Source organism: Corapipo altera, unplaced genomic scaffold (assembly GCF_003945725.1).
Source record: "Corapipo altera isolate COAL_440 unplaced genomic scaffold, ASM394572v1 291, whole genome shotgun sequence".
Lineage (NCBI taxonomy): Eukaryota > Metazoa > Chordata > Aves > Passeriformes > Pipridae > Corapipo > Corapipo altera.
The window spans coordinates 24522-37694 of NW_020885112.1; the positions used below are offsets into that span (position 1 = coordinate 24522).

The 13173-nt window shown below is 66.2% G+C and overlaps 1 protein-coding gene across 1 annotated transcript in view; it reads right to left on the minus strand.

The window, feature by feature from the left end:
• Positions 1-892: 892 nt before the first annotated feature.
• SBF1 (SET binding factor 1) overlaps positions 893-13173 on the minus strand; it is a gene marked incomplete at its 5' end in the record, with an annotated part of 33417 nt that continues 21136 nt past the window's right edge. Inside the window, 18 exons of the mRNA XM_027669870.1 lie at positions 893-2494; positions 2830-2961; positions 3062-3149; positions 3269-3480; positions 3864-3974; positions 4146-4379; positions 4498-4628; positions 4712-4838; positions 4975-5160; positions 5250-5351; positions 5899-6075; positions 6605-6789; positions 7343-7420; positions 7654-7749; positions 9161-9298; positions 9394-9590; positions 9696-9903; positions 10562-10701. Coding sequence (XP_027525671.1) covers positions 2396-2494; positions 2830-2961; positions 3062-3149; positions 3269-3480; positions 3864-3974; positions 4146-4379; positions 4498-4628; positions 4712-4838; positions 4975-5160; positions 5250-5351; positions 5899-6075; positions 6605-6789; positions 7343-7420; positions 7654-7749; positions 9161-9298; positions 9394-9590; positions 9696-9903; positions 10562-10701 — 2641 coding nt within the window. The remainder of the gene's footprint in view (positions 2495-2829; positions 2962-3061; positions 3150-3268; positions 3481-3863; positions 3975-4145; positions 4380-4497; positions 4629-4711; positions 4839-4974; positions 5161-5249; positions 5352-5898; positions 6076-6604; positions 6790-7342; positions 7421-7653; positions 7750-9160; positions 9299-9393; positions 9591-9695; positions 9904-10561; positions 10702-13173) is intronic.

Here is a 13173-nt window from a genome sequence, read left to right on the forward strand (position 1 = left end):
CGTGCCAGTGGTGGGTTCCTCGTCCTGCAGGACACGCCGGCAGAGCTCCGTGGGATGGATTTGGGGCATCCCAGCTCCTGGAGAAGGTACAGAGGGGCTGAGGTGACCCTGCTGCTGCCCTGGAGCACCACGGAGCACATCCACAGGGCTCCTAAATCCCCCCGGGGTGGGGACTCCCCCCTGCCCTGGGCAGCTGTGCCAGGGCTGGACAGCCCTTCCCAGAAGGAATTTCCCCAGTGCCCAACCTGAACTTCTCCTCTTTTCCTGGAGGTGATTCTGCTGCAGGGCCTGAGCCCAGGCAGGGACCCAGCACAGCTGAGCCTTGGTGACACCGACAGGGGCTCGTCAGCCCAGTCCCTCAGAGAGGGGCAAATCCCAGAATCCCAGAATTGCAGAGGCTGGAAAAGCCCTCCCAGCCCATGGATCCACCCTGGGCCCCATCCCCACCTTGGCCCCCAGCCCAGAGCACTGAGTGCCATGGCCAGGCCTTCCTGGGACACCTCCAGGGATGGGCACTGCAAACCTCCCTGGGCAGCCCCTGCCAAGGCCTCACCACCCTTTCCAGCAACAAATTCCTCCTCAGCCCCCACCTGACCCTCCCCTGGCCCAGCCTGAGGCCGTTTCCCCTTGGCCTGTCCCTTGTTCCCTGGCAGCAGAGCCCGACCCCCCCCGGCTCCCCCCTCCTGTCAGGTCTGATGGGTGGCAGGAGGGACAGAGTGGATCCAGCTCAGGACAAAGGTCTGTCCATGTGTCCAGTGCTGTGCCAGGATCCCTCCCTGAGCTCTGTCCCGGGACACAGGACAGTGAGAGCCGAGGGCAGGAGCTCAGCCTGGATCCCGTGTCTGCCGTGGTGTTTTCCCAGTTCCCGAGGCTCAGAGGGACAAAAGGGCATCTGTCATATTAATTTTTTTATTAAATTCCGTTAGTTTTCTCTTTATAGAATAACCTTTTCCTCTAGGCACAAATACAATACAAGGACTCTGCATGTTTGACACAATGTACAGAAACTTCAATAATCTACAACTGCTCAGGTAAGTTACAAACCTCCGTGTTACACCTGCACAGCCGGGCTGGGGCAGTGAACGGGGACTGTACAAGGGGCTCTGCACGGGGAAAGGGGCTTTAAAAACAACACGGGGGTGGGGGGGCAGCCTGGGGGGGCCAGGGGGGTGCCGCGGGGCAGCGGCGGGGGCGGAGAGACCACACGGTGCCGGGTCGGGGTCCCCCCACGGCCCCTGGGGGGGCTGAACCCCCAGTTCACACCAGTGTGGGGGGGCTGCAGGAGCAGGGTCTGTACCGAGGGTCCCCCTCACTGACACGGCAGCAAGCGGGGAGGGGCAGGGGGGACACGGACCTGCCCTCCGGGGGGCCGGGGGCTCCAGCCAAGCCCCCCAGGCAGAGCACAGAGGGGGGAACATGGGGGGCTTTGGGGCAGGGAACAGCCCTGGGGTGGGGGGAGAAGAGCTCAGCGTGTGTGGTGCCCTCCTGGTGCTGCCCCCCCTTCACACAGGGGCTTCTGGGGGGTGACCTGTGCAAAGACACCAGGTGGCACCTGCAGGGCCACTGTCCCGGCCTGTGCCAGCCCTGTCATCGCCACCGCCCGGAGGGGACCCTCGTCCTGGGGAGGGGGCTGGGCTGGTCCCCCCCCGACACGAGGGGTCAGAGGGGCACCCAGGAGGCTCCAGCGTTTGGCACCTCCCCCAGGGAACGTGCCCCACCCGGGACAGCCAATCTGGCCGTGGAGGTAGAGACTGTCCCAGCCAGCACAGGGACCCCGGCACAGCCCGAGGGGGCTCCAGCCACGGCCACGTCCCCTCCGGGACACGGCGCCTGCAGCATCCCAGCATTCCCGATCCTGTGCTGGGAGCGCGGGGGCTCCGGGGCTGGGACACAGGATGGTCCCAGGGCTCCCCTGTGTCACCTCCGCCACCCCCTGCGCTGCACATCCCCGGGGACGGGAGCGGAGCCCAGGACACGCTCCCGGTGGGAGGAGCGGGGCAGGTTCCGGGGGCTCTGGCAGGACATGCAAGTGGTGGCAGGATGAGGGGCAGCTCCTGCTCCTCCAGCAGTGGGGGGTGGGGGGCGCGGGGCCGGGACCCCCCTGCCCAGGGCGCGGGATGGGGCTCGGGCACACGGAGGACACGGAGTCACGACAGGGCTCAGACAGGGCCGGGTGGGGCCGGGTCCCCCCGCCCGCTCCAACGCGAGGGATGCCTCAGAAATCCCTCCCTGCGCCGTCCTACCCCCGGGAAACGGCCCCGCCCTGCCCGGGGCGGGCGGGAGGAAGGCCATCCCCTCCTCTCCTCAGTCCCAGGCTCAGGCAGAGCCTGGCGCTGCCTCTGCTCCCGGCTCGGGGCCGGCAGCCGTGCCTGGAATTGCGGCTCCGCGGGGCCGCTCACGCGTCCGACAGGCAGCTCTGGATGCGGTCGATCCACTGCTGGGCCAACTGCACGTCCTGGGCGCAGAAATTGTAAACTCGTTTTGTCGTCTTCAGCTGCGGGACGGGACGGGAGGGGGTGAGCGGGGCCGGGAGCTGAGCCAGGCGGGGCCCCTCAGCCCGCTCTGCCCTCCCACCATCCCGGGCACGGCCTGGGCAACCTCCCCTGGGATCGGCACCCTGCCTGTGGCCTCAGGGCCCAGTTAAGCTCAGCCTGGGTTGTTCACCTCCACTTGAGCAGCAATGCTGCTCTCAGCCACTCCCACTGACCCACAGCCCTATTCCCACCTGATTTTCTCATCCCCACCACCTTCCTGATGGCACCACAGCCGGAGCCCGGAGCGTCCAGTGGGGCCAGTGTGGCTGCCCAGTGTCCCCCAGGGCACACTCACATCAAAGAAGGCTTTCTCATCCACTGTCTTGGGGGCCCCCATGGTGGGGGTCCCCGGGGTGATGGACTCCACCTCGGCCAGGTCGATGACCCCTTTGCACTCCGTGTCCATCCGGCTGTCGTAGTACCGGAGCTGTGGGAGAGAGGATGCGCCTGTCAGGATTTGGGATGGGAGGGATGGATGGGATGGAGGGACAGGACAGACCCCGGGGCCCCTGGGGCTCCCCCAGTACCTGATGTTTGGTTTTATCCAGCACGAACCAGCGAGGCTTCCACGGCTTCATGAAGGCGCCTTTCTTGTACAGGGAGCCCTCGTAGGACCTGTGGGTGGGAAGGAGCACCGGGAACAGGGATCAGGGACGGGAGCCCACGGAGGGCCGTGCCCTGCAGCACTTCACCCCCCAGGGAGGGGTCCCCCCAGCCCCCCGAGCCCCCCCTGCCTGTTCTCGCTCTCGGAGGTCTGGAACTGGCTGTAGAGGGTGGAGGTGCTGCGGCGCCCGCCCGGCTTCCCGCTGGACGGGGTGGAGGTGCTGCTGGTGTCGCTGTCCAGGCTGAGGTTGAGGGTGGAGCCCACCCCGCTCTCCTGCAGGTACACACCCAGCGAGCGCCGGTGGTGGGACAGCCCCGAGGACATCAGGAGGGAGCTGGGGGTCTGCAACAGAAGGAATGGCCTGATGGGGAGGGGGCTGTGACCCCTGGGAGCCCCAGCATGGGGCTGAGCACCAGCATCCAAACCAGCACCCAAACCAGCACTCAGAACAGCACCAGCACCCAAACCAGCACCAGCACCCAAACCAGCACTCAGAACAGCACCAGCACCCAAACCAGCACCAGCATCCAGCAGCAGCACCCAAACCAGCACCCAGAACCAGAACCCAGCACCTGAGACCCCTCCCTGGCCCTGGGGTTCGGGAGCAAACAGCCCTTTGCTCAGGGCACCTATGGCTAAAGCCACTCCTGTTCTCCAGCCCATGCCAGAGCCCTGTCACACCCCCAGTACAGCCTCTGTCACAGCCCTGTCACACCCCCACCTACCCTGCTGCCCTCCTGCCGTGCCTCAGTTCTCTGCGACGCTTTCACCCCGTCCCACGTCTCCTTCCAGCGCTCCTGGACGTGCCCCAGCTCCGTCTTCAGGTTGTGCAGCTCCTGTGGGGGATTCAGGCATCAGCCCCGCTGGGGACAAGATCCCTGGCACCGCTGTCCCCATCCCGGGGACCCAACCGAGCCCAGCCCTCGGAGCCATGTCCCTGTGTGTCCCTGTGTGTCCCTGTGTGTCCCTGTGTGTCCCCCCTGCCGTGTCCCCCCCAGAGCCCCGACCTGCAGCAGTCTGGAGATGGCGTCGGGCTCCACGCGGCTCCGGTTGTCGTAGCAGGGCCAGATGATCCTGCGCTTGCTCTGGGGGGCTCCGGTGTCCTGCCGGTCCGGCTCCTCCACGTGCTCCGGCTGCCCCTGCGTCAGCTCCCAGTCGTAGGAGGGGCCCTCGGACAGCGTCTCCTCCGTGTAGTAATCCCACACCTTCAAGTTGGAAATGTTGCTGTACGGCCTCAGCACCTGTGGAACGGGCAGGGTTGGGATCAGGAAGGACATTCCCAGTCAGGCTGAGAGGACAATGTGATGTCCCTGGAGACCCATCCAAGCTCCCCGGATGCCCCGGGACAGGAGCTCTCACCTCCCCATCCTCGGGAGCGAACATGTAGTTGAAGAACACGGGAGTTTTCCTGTTGATCCGGTCGATGTAATCCCAGATGGATTTGTGGACCTGCTGGCTCTTCCTCTCACCCTTCTCCTCATACAGGAGCCCTGGGGGGCACGGAGGGCAGAAGGGGTGTTATTTGGGGTGGGGGTCTGGGTGCCCCCCCGTGGGCCCCGCACGGTGCCCTCACCCAGCTCGATCCGCTCGTAGTCCGAGTCCAGCAGGAATGTCCGGAATCGGTTGGAAATGTAGTGGTAGCTGAGGAACTTCAGGTAGTACTGGCTGAACTCGAACTCCATGGGGAACTGCAGGTGGATCTGTGGGGAGTGGTGAGGTGGGACCCCCGGGACCCCAAACCACACGGAGCTCCGGGCCCCTCCCACTGCCCCTGGAGCGCTCCCGATGTTCAGGGGTCGCGGTGGGTGCCCCGCTGGCACAGCTCCCGGGGCTCACCTGGTGCACACAGTCCAGGAACTGCAGGAAGATGGGGGCGAAGCCGCTGCTCTGCCCCGCCAGGGTCTGGGCACCGCGGTGGCTGAAGCGGTGGCCGAAGGAAAGCCACTCCTTCTCCACTAGCAGCCGGAACCCCTCCAGCGTCCGGTAATAGCGGTCTGACAGGAGCTGCACCAGTGACACCACCTGCGGGGACAGGGACAGGGACAGGGACAGGATGCTCCAGGCACTGCTGGGGGGGGCCCCGGCCCTCTCGGGCCCTGGTGGGCTCTCACCTGCGTGGTGATGTCCCAGCCGTCCTCCAGACTGACCAGCACGGACGAGCCCGTGTCCAGCAGCTCCACCACCAGCACCGAGATCTGCAGGATCTTGTGGATCTGCCAAGGGCAAGGCCAGGAGTTAGGAGGGGGTTGGGAACTCCTGTGCTGGGTGCTGGGGCAGCGTCCCCTTCTCCCAAGCAAGGCCACGCTCAGGAGTCACACGGGGCCACAACCCCACACTCGGACACAGCAGCAGTGGCAGAGCCAGGAGACCCTCACTCCCTCCAGCAGCCAGAGTGGGACCCCTCCCACAGCTCACACTGGGACCAGTCTCACCAGGCAGCTGCCACTCGGTGACCCCAGTCACTGCTGGCACTGCCTCGTCCCAGCCCCTCCAGAGGGGCGTTTCCTGGGGGTCCTGTCTGGCATCCCCATCCAGCAGCTGCCCCAGACCTGCAGCGCCCACGTCCAGCACCATGGAGCAGAGCTCTGGATTGTTCCATCCCTGTCCCTCACACCAAGCTGTGTCCCCCACTCCGTGTCCCAGGGATGCTCAGGGCAGGGCACCGGGACCCCCGTCCTCGGGTGGCCGGGAGGGCAGAGCACAGGAGCCCACGGCCTCGGGCAAGGGGGGGACAGGACCCAGGGCTGTGCCGACCCTGACCTGGGACAGCCACTCCGACTCCTCCAGGGAGCGCAGGTAGGCCACGCTGGGGTCGCTGGAGGGGCAGCCGGGCACACAGGCCTTCATCAGCTTCTTGAAGCTGGCCTTGACCTGCCGCACGTCGAACACCTCGATGGGAACCACCTCCCAGTGCTGCAGCGGGTCCGGCTTCACCCCCTGGGGGAGCAGAGAGTCAGGATGTCCTGAGGGACACCCCAGCAGAGCCACCACCCCCCTCAGGATCATGGAATCGCTGAGGTTGGAAAAGCCCTCTGAGATCACCAACTCCAACCATCCCCCAGCACTGCCAAGGCCACCACTGACCCCTGCCCCCAAGTGCCACATCCACACAGCTCGGAAATCCCTCCAGGGGTGGGGACTCCCCCCTGCCCTGGGCAGCTGTGCCAGGGCTGGACAGCCCTTTCCAGAAGGAATTTTCCCCAACATCCAACCTGCCCCTCCCCTGGCCCAGCCTGAGGCCGTTTCCCCTTGGCCTGTCCCTTGTTCCCTGGCAGCAGAGCCCGACCCCCCCGGCTCCCCCCTCCTGTCAGGGACTTGCAGAGCCAGAAGGTCCCCCCTGAGCCTCCTTTGCTCCAGGATGAGCCCCCCCAGCTCCCTCAGCCCCTCCTGCTGCTCCAGCCCCTTCCCAGCCCTGTTCCTTTCCCCAGTCCTGTTCCCCCGCGGGCCGTGCCGGGGGTGGGGTCACCTTCAGCTGGGACTTATCCCCGATGATGTAGAGGGAGGCGCGGTGCTGCCGCAGGAAGGTGGTCTCGGCGGGGGTCCCGTTGTGCTGGGCCCCCAGCAGGTCCTTCCCCGCCAGGCGGGACCCGATCTCCACGTTCAGGGCGTAGCTGCTCATGCGGCCGCTGGCCCGGATGCTGCCCCACTTCCCTGCGGGAGCCACAGCACGGGTCGGGATGCGGGTCCGGGGGCTCACCCCCAGCCGGGGGGCCACAGGGCGAGCGGGGGAGCCGAGTGCTGCACCCCCCAGCCCAGCCCTGGGAGCACATGCCGGGGACGTGCTGGGCACCAGGTTTGCTTTGGTTCCTGCTCCCCGCTGGGTGCTGCAGGAATTCCTGCCCGCTGGATTCGGAGCCTGACCCCGGCTGCTCCATATCCCATCACTGGCATCGCCAAAACGTGCTCTGGCATCGCTGGGACCCGCCACCTGCACCCCGACCGTGCCACCGGCACCCAGCCCTGGCACCGCACCCAGCCCTGGCACCGCACCCAGCCCTGGCACCGCACCCGGCACCCGCAGCGGCACGAGGAGCCCAAAGCAAACCTGGCGAGGCTGCCCGGTACTTACCTGTGCCCGTGGCACGCTCGGAGCAGGCGTGGGGACTGAGGGGGGTTACTGGGGCATTAGTGGTGTGAGGGGTGGCAGTGGGGGGTCAGTGGGTCAGTGGGTGCCCGGGCAGCTCGGGCGGCCGCGCTTTCGTACCTCGGGGCGTCTCGCGGCCCTTCGGCGACGCGCACTTGGGGGTGGACAGGGTGATGACCCGGGCTCTGTGACCCAGCCCTGGGGGCACAGGACAAAGCGAGCTCAGCGAGGGACGGGGGTGGAGCGATGGACAACGGGTGGGATGGAGGCGATGGCGCCGGGGGTGCGGAGGGTCCCTCCCCCCCTCCCTGCGGCCGCCCCGCGGAGCAGAAGCGGCTGCTCGGCTCGGGGAGCGTCTACTCTACGAGAGCTGCCCGGACCGGGGGTCTCGGCGAGGCCCCCCGAGGCAGCGACCCCCCACATGTCCTCACCTCCGCGGCTAAAAGTCCCAGGCCCTTCGTCCTTCCCTCCCATCACCTGCTTCATGAGCGATCCCAGCTTAGGCTGCTGCCTCTTGTCGGAGAAATCTGCAGCACCAAGAGAACGTCAGCTCCCGAGGGCCCTCCCGGCCTCCCCTCGGCTGCTCCGAGGGAGGGGAAGGGGCTCAGAGAAAGCGGCAGCAAGCGGAGCCCCCGGGAGCCCCCGGGGCCGGGACGCGGAGCCCAATGCGCGGGAAGCACCGTCCACCCGAGCCAGGGAAGCACCGTCCACCCAAGCCAGGGAAGCACCGTGCCCCGGGATCCAGGGAAGCACCGTGCCCCGGGATCCAGGGAAGCACCGTGCACCCGGAGCCAGGGAAGCACCGTCCCCCCGGAGCCAGGGAAGCACCGTGCCCCCGGAGCCAGGAGCCAGCGTGTGGCAAACACCGTCCAGCTGGAGCCACGGCCAAGAGGCGCCTGGTGCGGCCGTGTGGGAGGGGGCTCGACCCGGCCCTGCCCGCCCGGGTGGGGGATCACCCTGTCCCAGCCCTTGCCCTGCCAGGTCACTGTGCCCCCCCAGCGCTGGCTGAGCCCCCTCCTCCGGGCACGTCCCCCCCGCCGGGGAGGGGCCTCGGAGGGGCTGTCGGCATGTCCTTTATCCCCCTGGCTCAGGGACCCCCCCAGCTCCCCACAGCCCCCTTGAAGCGATGACGAGTGGAATGGCTGGGATGGGATGGGATGGCTGGGATGGGATGGAATGGCTGGGACGGGATGGAATGGCTGGGATGGGATGGGATGGCTGGGATGGGATGGAATGGCTGGGACGGGATGGAATGGCTGGGATGGGATGGAATGGCTGGGACAGGACGGTTGCTGCTGGAGCAGGGCGGTTGGGGGAGCTCTGCCCTGCAGGGAAGGGCCGACTGGGAAGGGCCGACCAGTGGGGCATCAAGGTGTGCACGGACTTACCGGGGGTCCCCGGACAGACCCCAGCCGTGTGCGTGGGGGGCACACGGTGCCGAGATCCCGGCTGGAAGGGTCTGCCCCTGCCAGCCCCAGCGAGTGCCTGGATCCCAGCACAGGCTGGGGCTCCCAGTGCTTGCAGCTCCAGCGACACTGGGGCTCCCAAATCCCTCGGGGCTCCCAGTGCCCAAAGCACCCATCCCCACCACCGGCCACGGAGTCCTAGCTGGAGCTTGGAGCTCCAGAGGGTGCACTGAGGGCTCCCAGTGCTCACAGATCCGGGGACATTGGGTCTCCCAAACTCCCTGGGGCTCTCAGTGCTCATAGGTCCACAGCCACTGCATCCCCCAAAATCAGGGCTCCCAGTGCTCACCAGGTATCCCAAAACCCAATCCCACCACCAGCCACGGGGATCCAGTTGGAGCTGGGAGCTCTGGAGAAGCTCTGTTGCCTCCTTGGATGCCAGAGCCAGGTCACTTGGGATGCACAGCAGGACCCAGGGCTGGCAGGAGCCCACCTGCATCCCCTCACCCCCCTCTGTGCCCCCCTCCCTCACCTGCACTGCTCATGTGTGCCGAGGTGAACCCGCTGAGCGTGTTGCGCCCGCTGGCATCCGAATAGTGGGGCATGGAATTGATCACGGCCTGCAGGTACTTCTCCTGCTCCAGACTCGTGGAATCCGTCTGGGAGGGACCTGGACGGGGAGACCCCCGAGCGTGACCACCCCAGAGCCCGGGGGGGGCCCCGCAGCCCCCCGGCTCCGCGTTCCCGGGGCGGGGGGACGGGCACCTGCGGTCGGGGCGTTCTGGGACTTGAAGAGGCCGACGACGCCCTTGCCGTGGAGCCCCCCCGAGCGGAGCAGCACGGCCTTGGTGCGGGAGTTCCTCCAGCACACCACCGGGAAGCGGTTCTGGCGGTAGCAGCGGGAGATGCGCTGGATGGTGTTGTCGGGGATGCTCTGCGGCACGATGAGCAGCCCGGGGTAGCTGCGGGACAAAGTGGGGATCAGCGGGGTCCCGCGGGGCTCAGCGGGGTCCCCCGGGGCAGGAAGGACCCCCCGGGGCGGGCGGGACCCCCCGGGCCCGGCTCACCTGCGGCAGATGGCATACATGCGGTTGACGGTGGAGATGCGGAAGGGCTCGTTCTTGGAGCGGGTCAGGCTGCTGCTCAGCGTGCCCAGCCCCAGCCGCTGGTAGTCCCGGCAGCAGGCACGCTCCACCACGTGCGCGTTGGTCATCTTGTCCGAGGGCCTCATGGTGGTGCTGGGGGTCAAAGTGCTTCTGTCCATGTCTTCGGACACTGCGGGGACAAGGTGGGGTCTGGGGACACGCTCGGCACGGACACACGGTGTCCCACCGTGGAGGAGAGGAATGGGGTGGGATGGGATGGGATGGGGTGGGATGGGATGGGATGGGATGGGATGGGATGGGGTGGGATGGGATGGGATGGAGGCATCTCCAAACTCGCAGGGGCAGGACAGGGATTGAGCTGCCTCCTGGCTCCCTCACCTGAAACCAGAGCGCTGGGCAGAAAACTGGGACTGGATCCCCCATGGAAACCCTAAATCCCATCCACCACACCTCCTCCAGGCTTCCCACCTGGGCAGGTTCTAAACTTCCACACACAGGGTTCCTGTCCCTTCCAGTCTCTCGCTACTCCTAAACCAGTCCAGCTCTTCTGTCCACCCTCACCTGTCCTCCTGCACCTCAAATCCATGATTTTCCACCTGAGGAGCCGAGGGCACAGCCCAAAGACCTCCCTCCTCCCTCTGTGTTGGAAGCAGGTTGAGCTCTGACTGGGCACCACCAGCAGCCAAGAGCTGGGGCTGTCGGGATCGGGGAGAGGGGCCCGTGGGGGCAGCGCTCTGCACCAGGGATGCTCCCACCCTGCTCCCCTTGGAACAAGGGGCTTCTCCCTGGTGGACGATGCTCCCACCCCTGCCCGGGGTGTTCCCCACCTGAGATCTCGTCCTCGTTGTCCTCAGGGAAGTGCTGGCTGCCACGCTGCTCCCAGGCGGGCGGCGTGTACTTCTTGCGCGTCACGTACTGCCGGCCGATGGTCTTCTTGGCGTTCTTCACCAGGTTCTTGGAGAGTGTCCTGGGAAACCAGACAGGGCCTTGAGCCCAGTGACACCTCCTGCCCGGGTGTGACCAGAGCCAGCGCGGCCAGAGGAGCCCAGAGGGTCAGAGACAACGCTGTCACCCAGCAAAGCAGCGACAGGAGCAGCCCCGGCCCCGCTCAGTCACTGCCATGTGGGAGGGGACGTGTCACCTGCCAGCACCTCGGCCCTGGGGGCACCAGGGCAGGGGCAGAGCCCCTCCGGATCCGAGGGGATCCAGCCTCATCCCAGCACTAACAGTGTCCTCCACATCAGAGCCACCATGGCTCATCCCAGAGGAACAAGGCTCCAGCTCGTGGCAGGGACAGAGGATCTGCCACAGGGGCCACGGAATCCACTGCAGGGGTTGGGATCCATCACCAGGGGATCTGCTGCTGGGATCATGGGATCAATGGTAGGGCCCAGGGGATCGATGACAGGGACCAGGGAAACCATCACAGTGGCCAGGGAGTATGCCAAAGGGACCAGGGGGATCCGTGACAGGAACCAGGGGATCTGCTGCTGGGATCAGAGGATCCACAGCAGGGACCTGGGGATCCACCACTGGGATCAGGAATCCATGGCAGGAACCAAGGGATCTGCTGCTGGGATCAGGGGATCCACAGCAGGGACCTGGGGATCCACCACAGGGAGCAGGGGGTCCCTGCCAGCCCATCCCGGGTGCAGGGCTGCTCCTCCGTGGGGGTGACCTTGATGGTACAGCAGGAACAGGGAGAGCAAAGCTGTGCTCAGGTGCTCCCGAGGCACTTGGGGAAATTCGGGAAGGGAGAGCTGCCAAACCCACAGGGATTGGGCTGTGTGGTCAGAACAGGCTCTGCCCCACAGAGCTCCAGAGGGCAGGAATTCCTGAAGGCAGGAACAGCCTCACCACATGCAGGACCTCGGCCTTGTCACCACCTCAGTGAGTCCTGGGCTCCAAGGGGGGGAAATAAAGGAGATGTGGGATACAGGGAAGGGGCCACGTCCAGCCCAGGGGATGTGGGATATCCATCAGCCAGGGAAGGAGCCCTGTCCAGCCCAGGACAGGAGCCACGCTGATGCCAAGATTCCTGGGATTTCCTCCTCTCAAGGTGGGGGCCAAAGGGAGACCAGGAGGTGCCTTGTTTTGCTCTGCAAAGTGGACAGTGAGGGAATCCCAATGCTCCCTACAACTACCAAGGGAGGGAAAGCCTCGGGGCTGAGGAGGAACACTGTCCTGGGAACAAGCTCAGGAACAGAGGCTGGGAACGGGAGAGCTTCCTAACTGGAGGGACAAGACTTGCAGACAGTGGGGGCACTGGACTGCACTGGGAAGGGTGACAGAGCTCATGTCACAAACCCAGACAAACTTCTGAGGCGGGGCACAGGCCAGAGCTCTGGAAACCCCCGGAGTCAGTGGTACAGGCACAGCTCCTGCGACCCAGCAGTGCCAGGGAGCACCAGGAGGATGCGATGGTGAGAGACCCCACAGCCGGCAGCCTGGGAAAGGGCATTCCCGAGGGACAGCCACATGCAGAGCAGGGAGAGGGAGCCCTGGGAGCAGGGAGGGCTGAGCCGGAGCCGCCACCTCGGAAGCGCCCGCCCAGGCCGGAGGCAGCTTACGTGCTGGGATGGCCGAGGTGCCCGAGGGACAGCACCCCCCCCTGCCAGGCCCTGGAACAGATGGGTCACCTGCTGGGAGCTGTCACAAACACCGACACGCTTAGGGCACAGGGCACAGCGAGAGCAGCCACCCAGCGCTGCAGGACCATGTCCCCAGGTCACCCAGCACTGCACCCCTGAGCCACCCAACCCTGCAGCACCACGTCCCCACGTCACCCAGCCCTGCAGCACCATGTCCCCACGTCACCCAGTGCAGGAGCACTGTGGCCCTGAGCCACCCAGAGCAGGAGCACTGCACTGCTGAGTCACCCAGCACTGCAGGACCACGTCCCTGAGCCACTCCACACTGCAGCACCATGTCCCTGAGTCACCCCACACTGCAGGACCATATCCCTGAGCCACCCCACACTGCAGGACCACGTCCTCAAGTCATCCAGCCCTGCAGGACCACATCCCTGAGCCACCCCACACTGCAGGACCATGTCCCTGAGCCATCCCACACTGCAGGACCATATCCCTGAGCCACCCCACACTGCAGGACCATGTCCCTGAGCCACCCCACACTGCAGGACCATATCCCTGAGCCACCCCACACTGCAGGACCATGTCCCTGAGCCACCCCACACTGCAGGACCATGTCCCCGAGCCACTCAGCACCGCAGCACCATGTCCCAAGTCACCCAGCACTGCAGTACCACGTCCCTGAGCCACCCAGTGCAGGAGCACTGTGTCCCTGAGTCACCCAGCACTGCAGGACCATGTCCTCAAGTCACCCAGCACTGCAGCACTGTGTCCCCAAGTCACCCAGCACTGTGTCCCTGAGCCACCCAGCACTGCAGAACTGTGTGTCTGAGCCACCCAGCACTGCA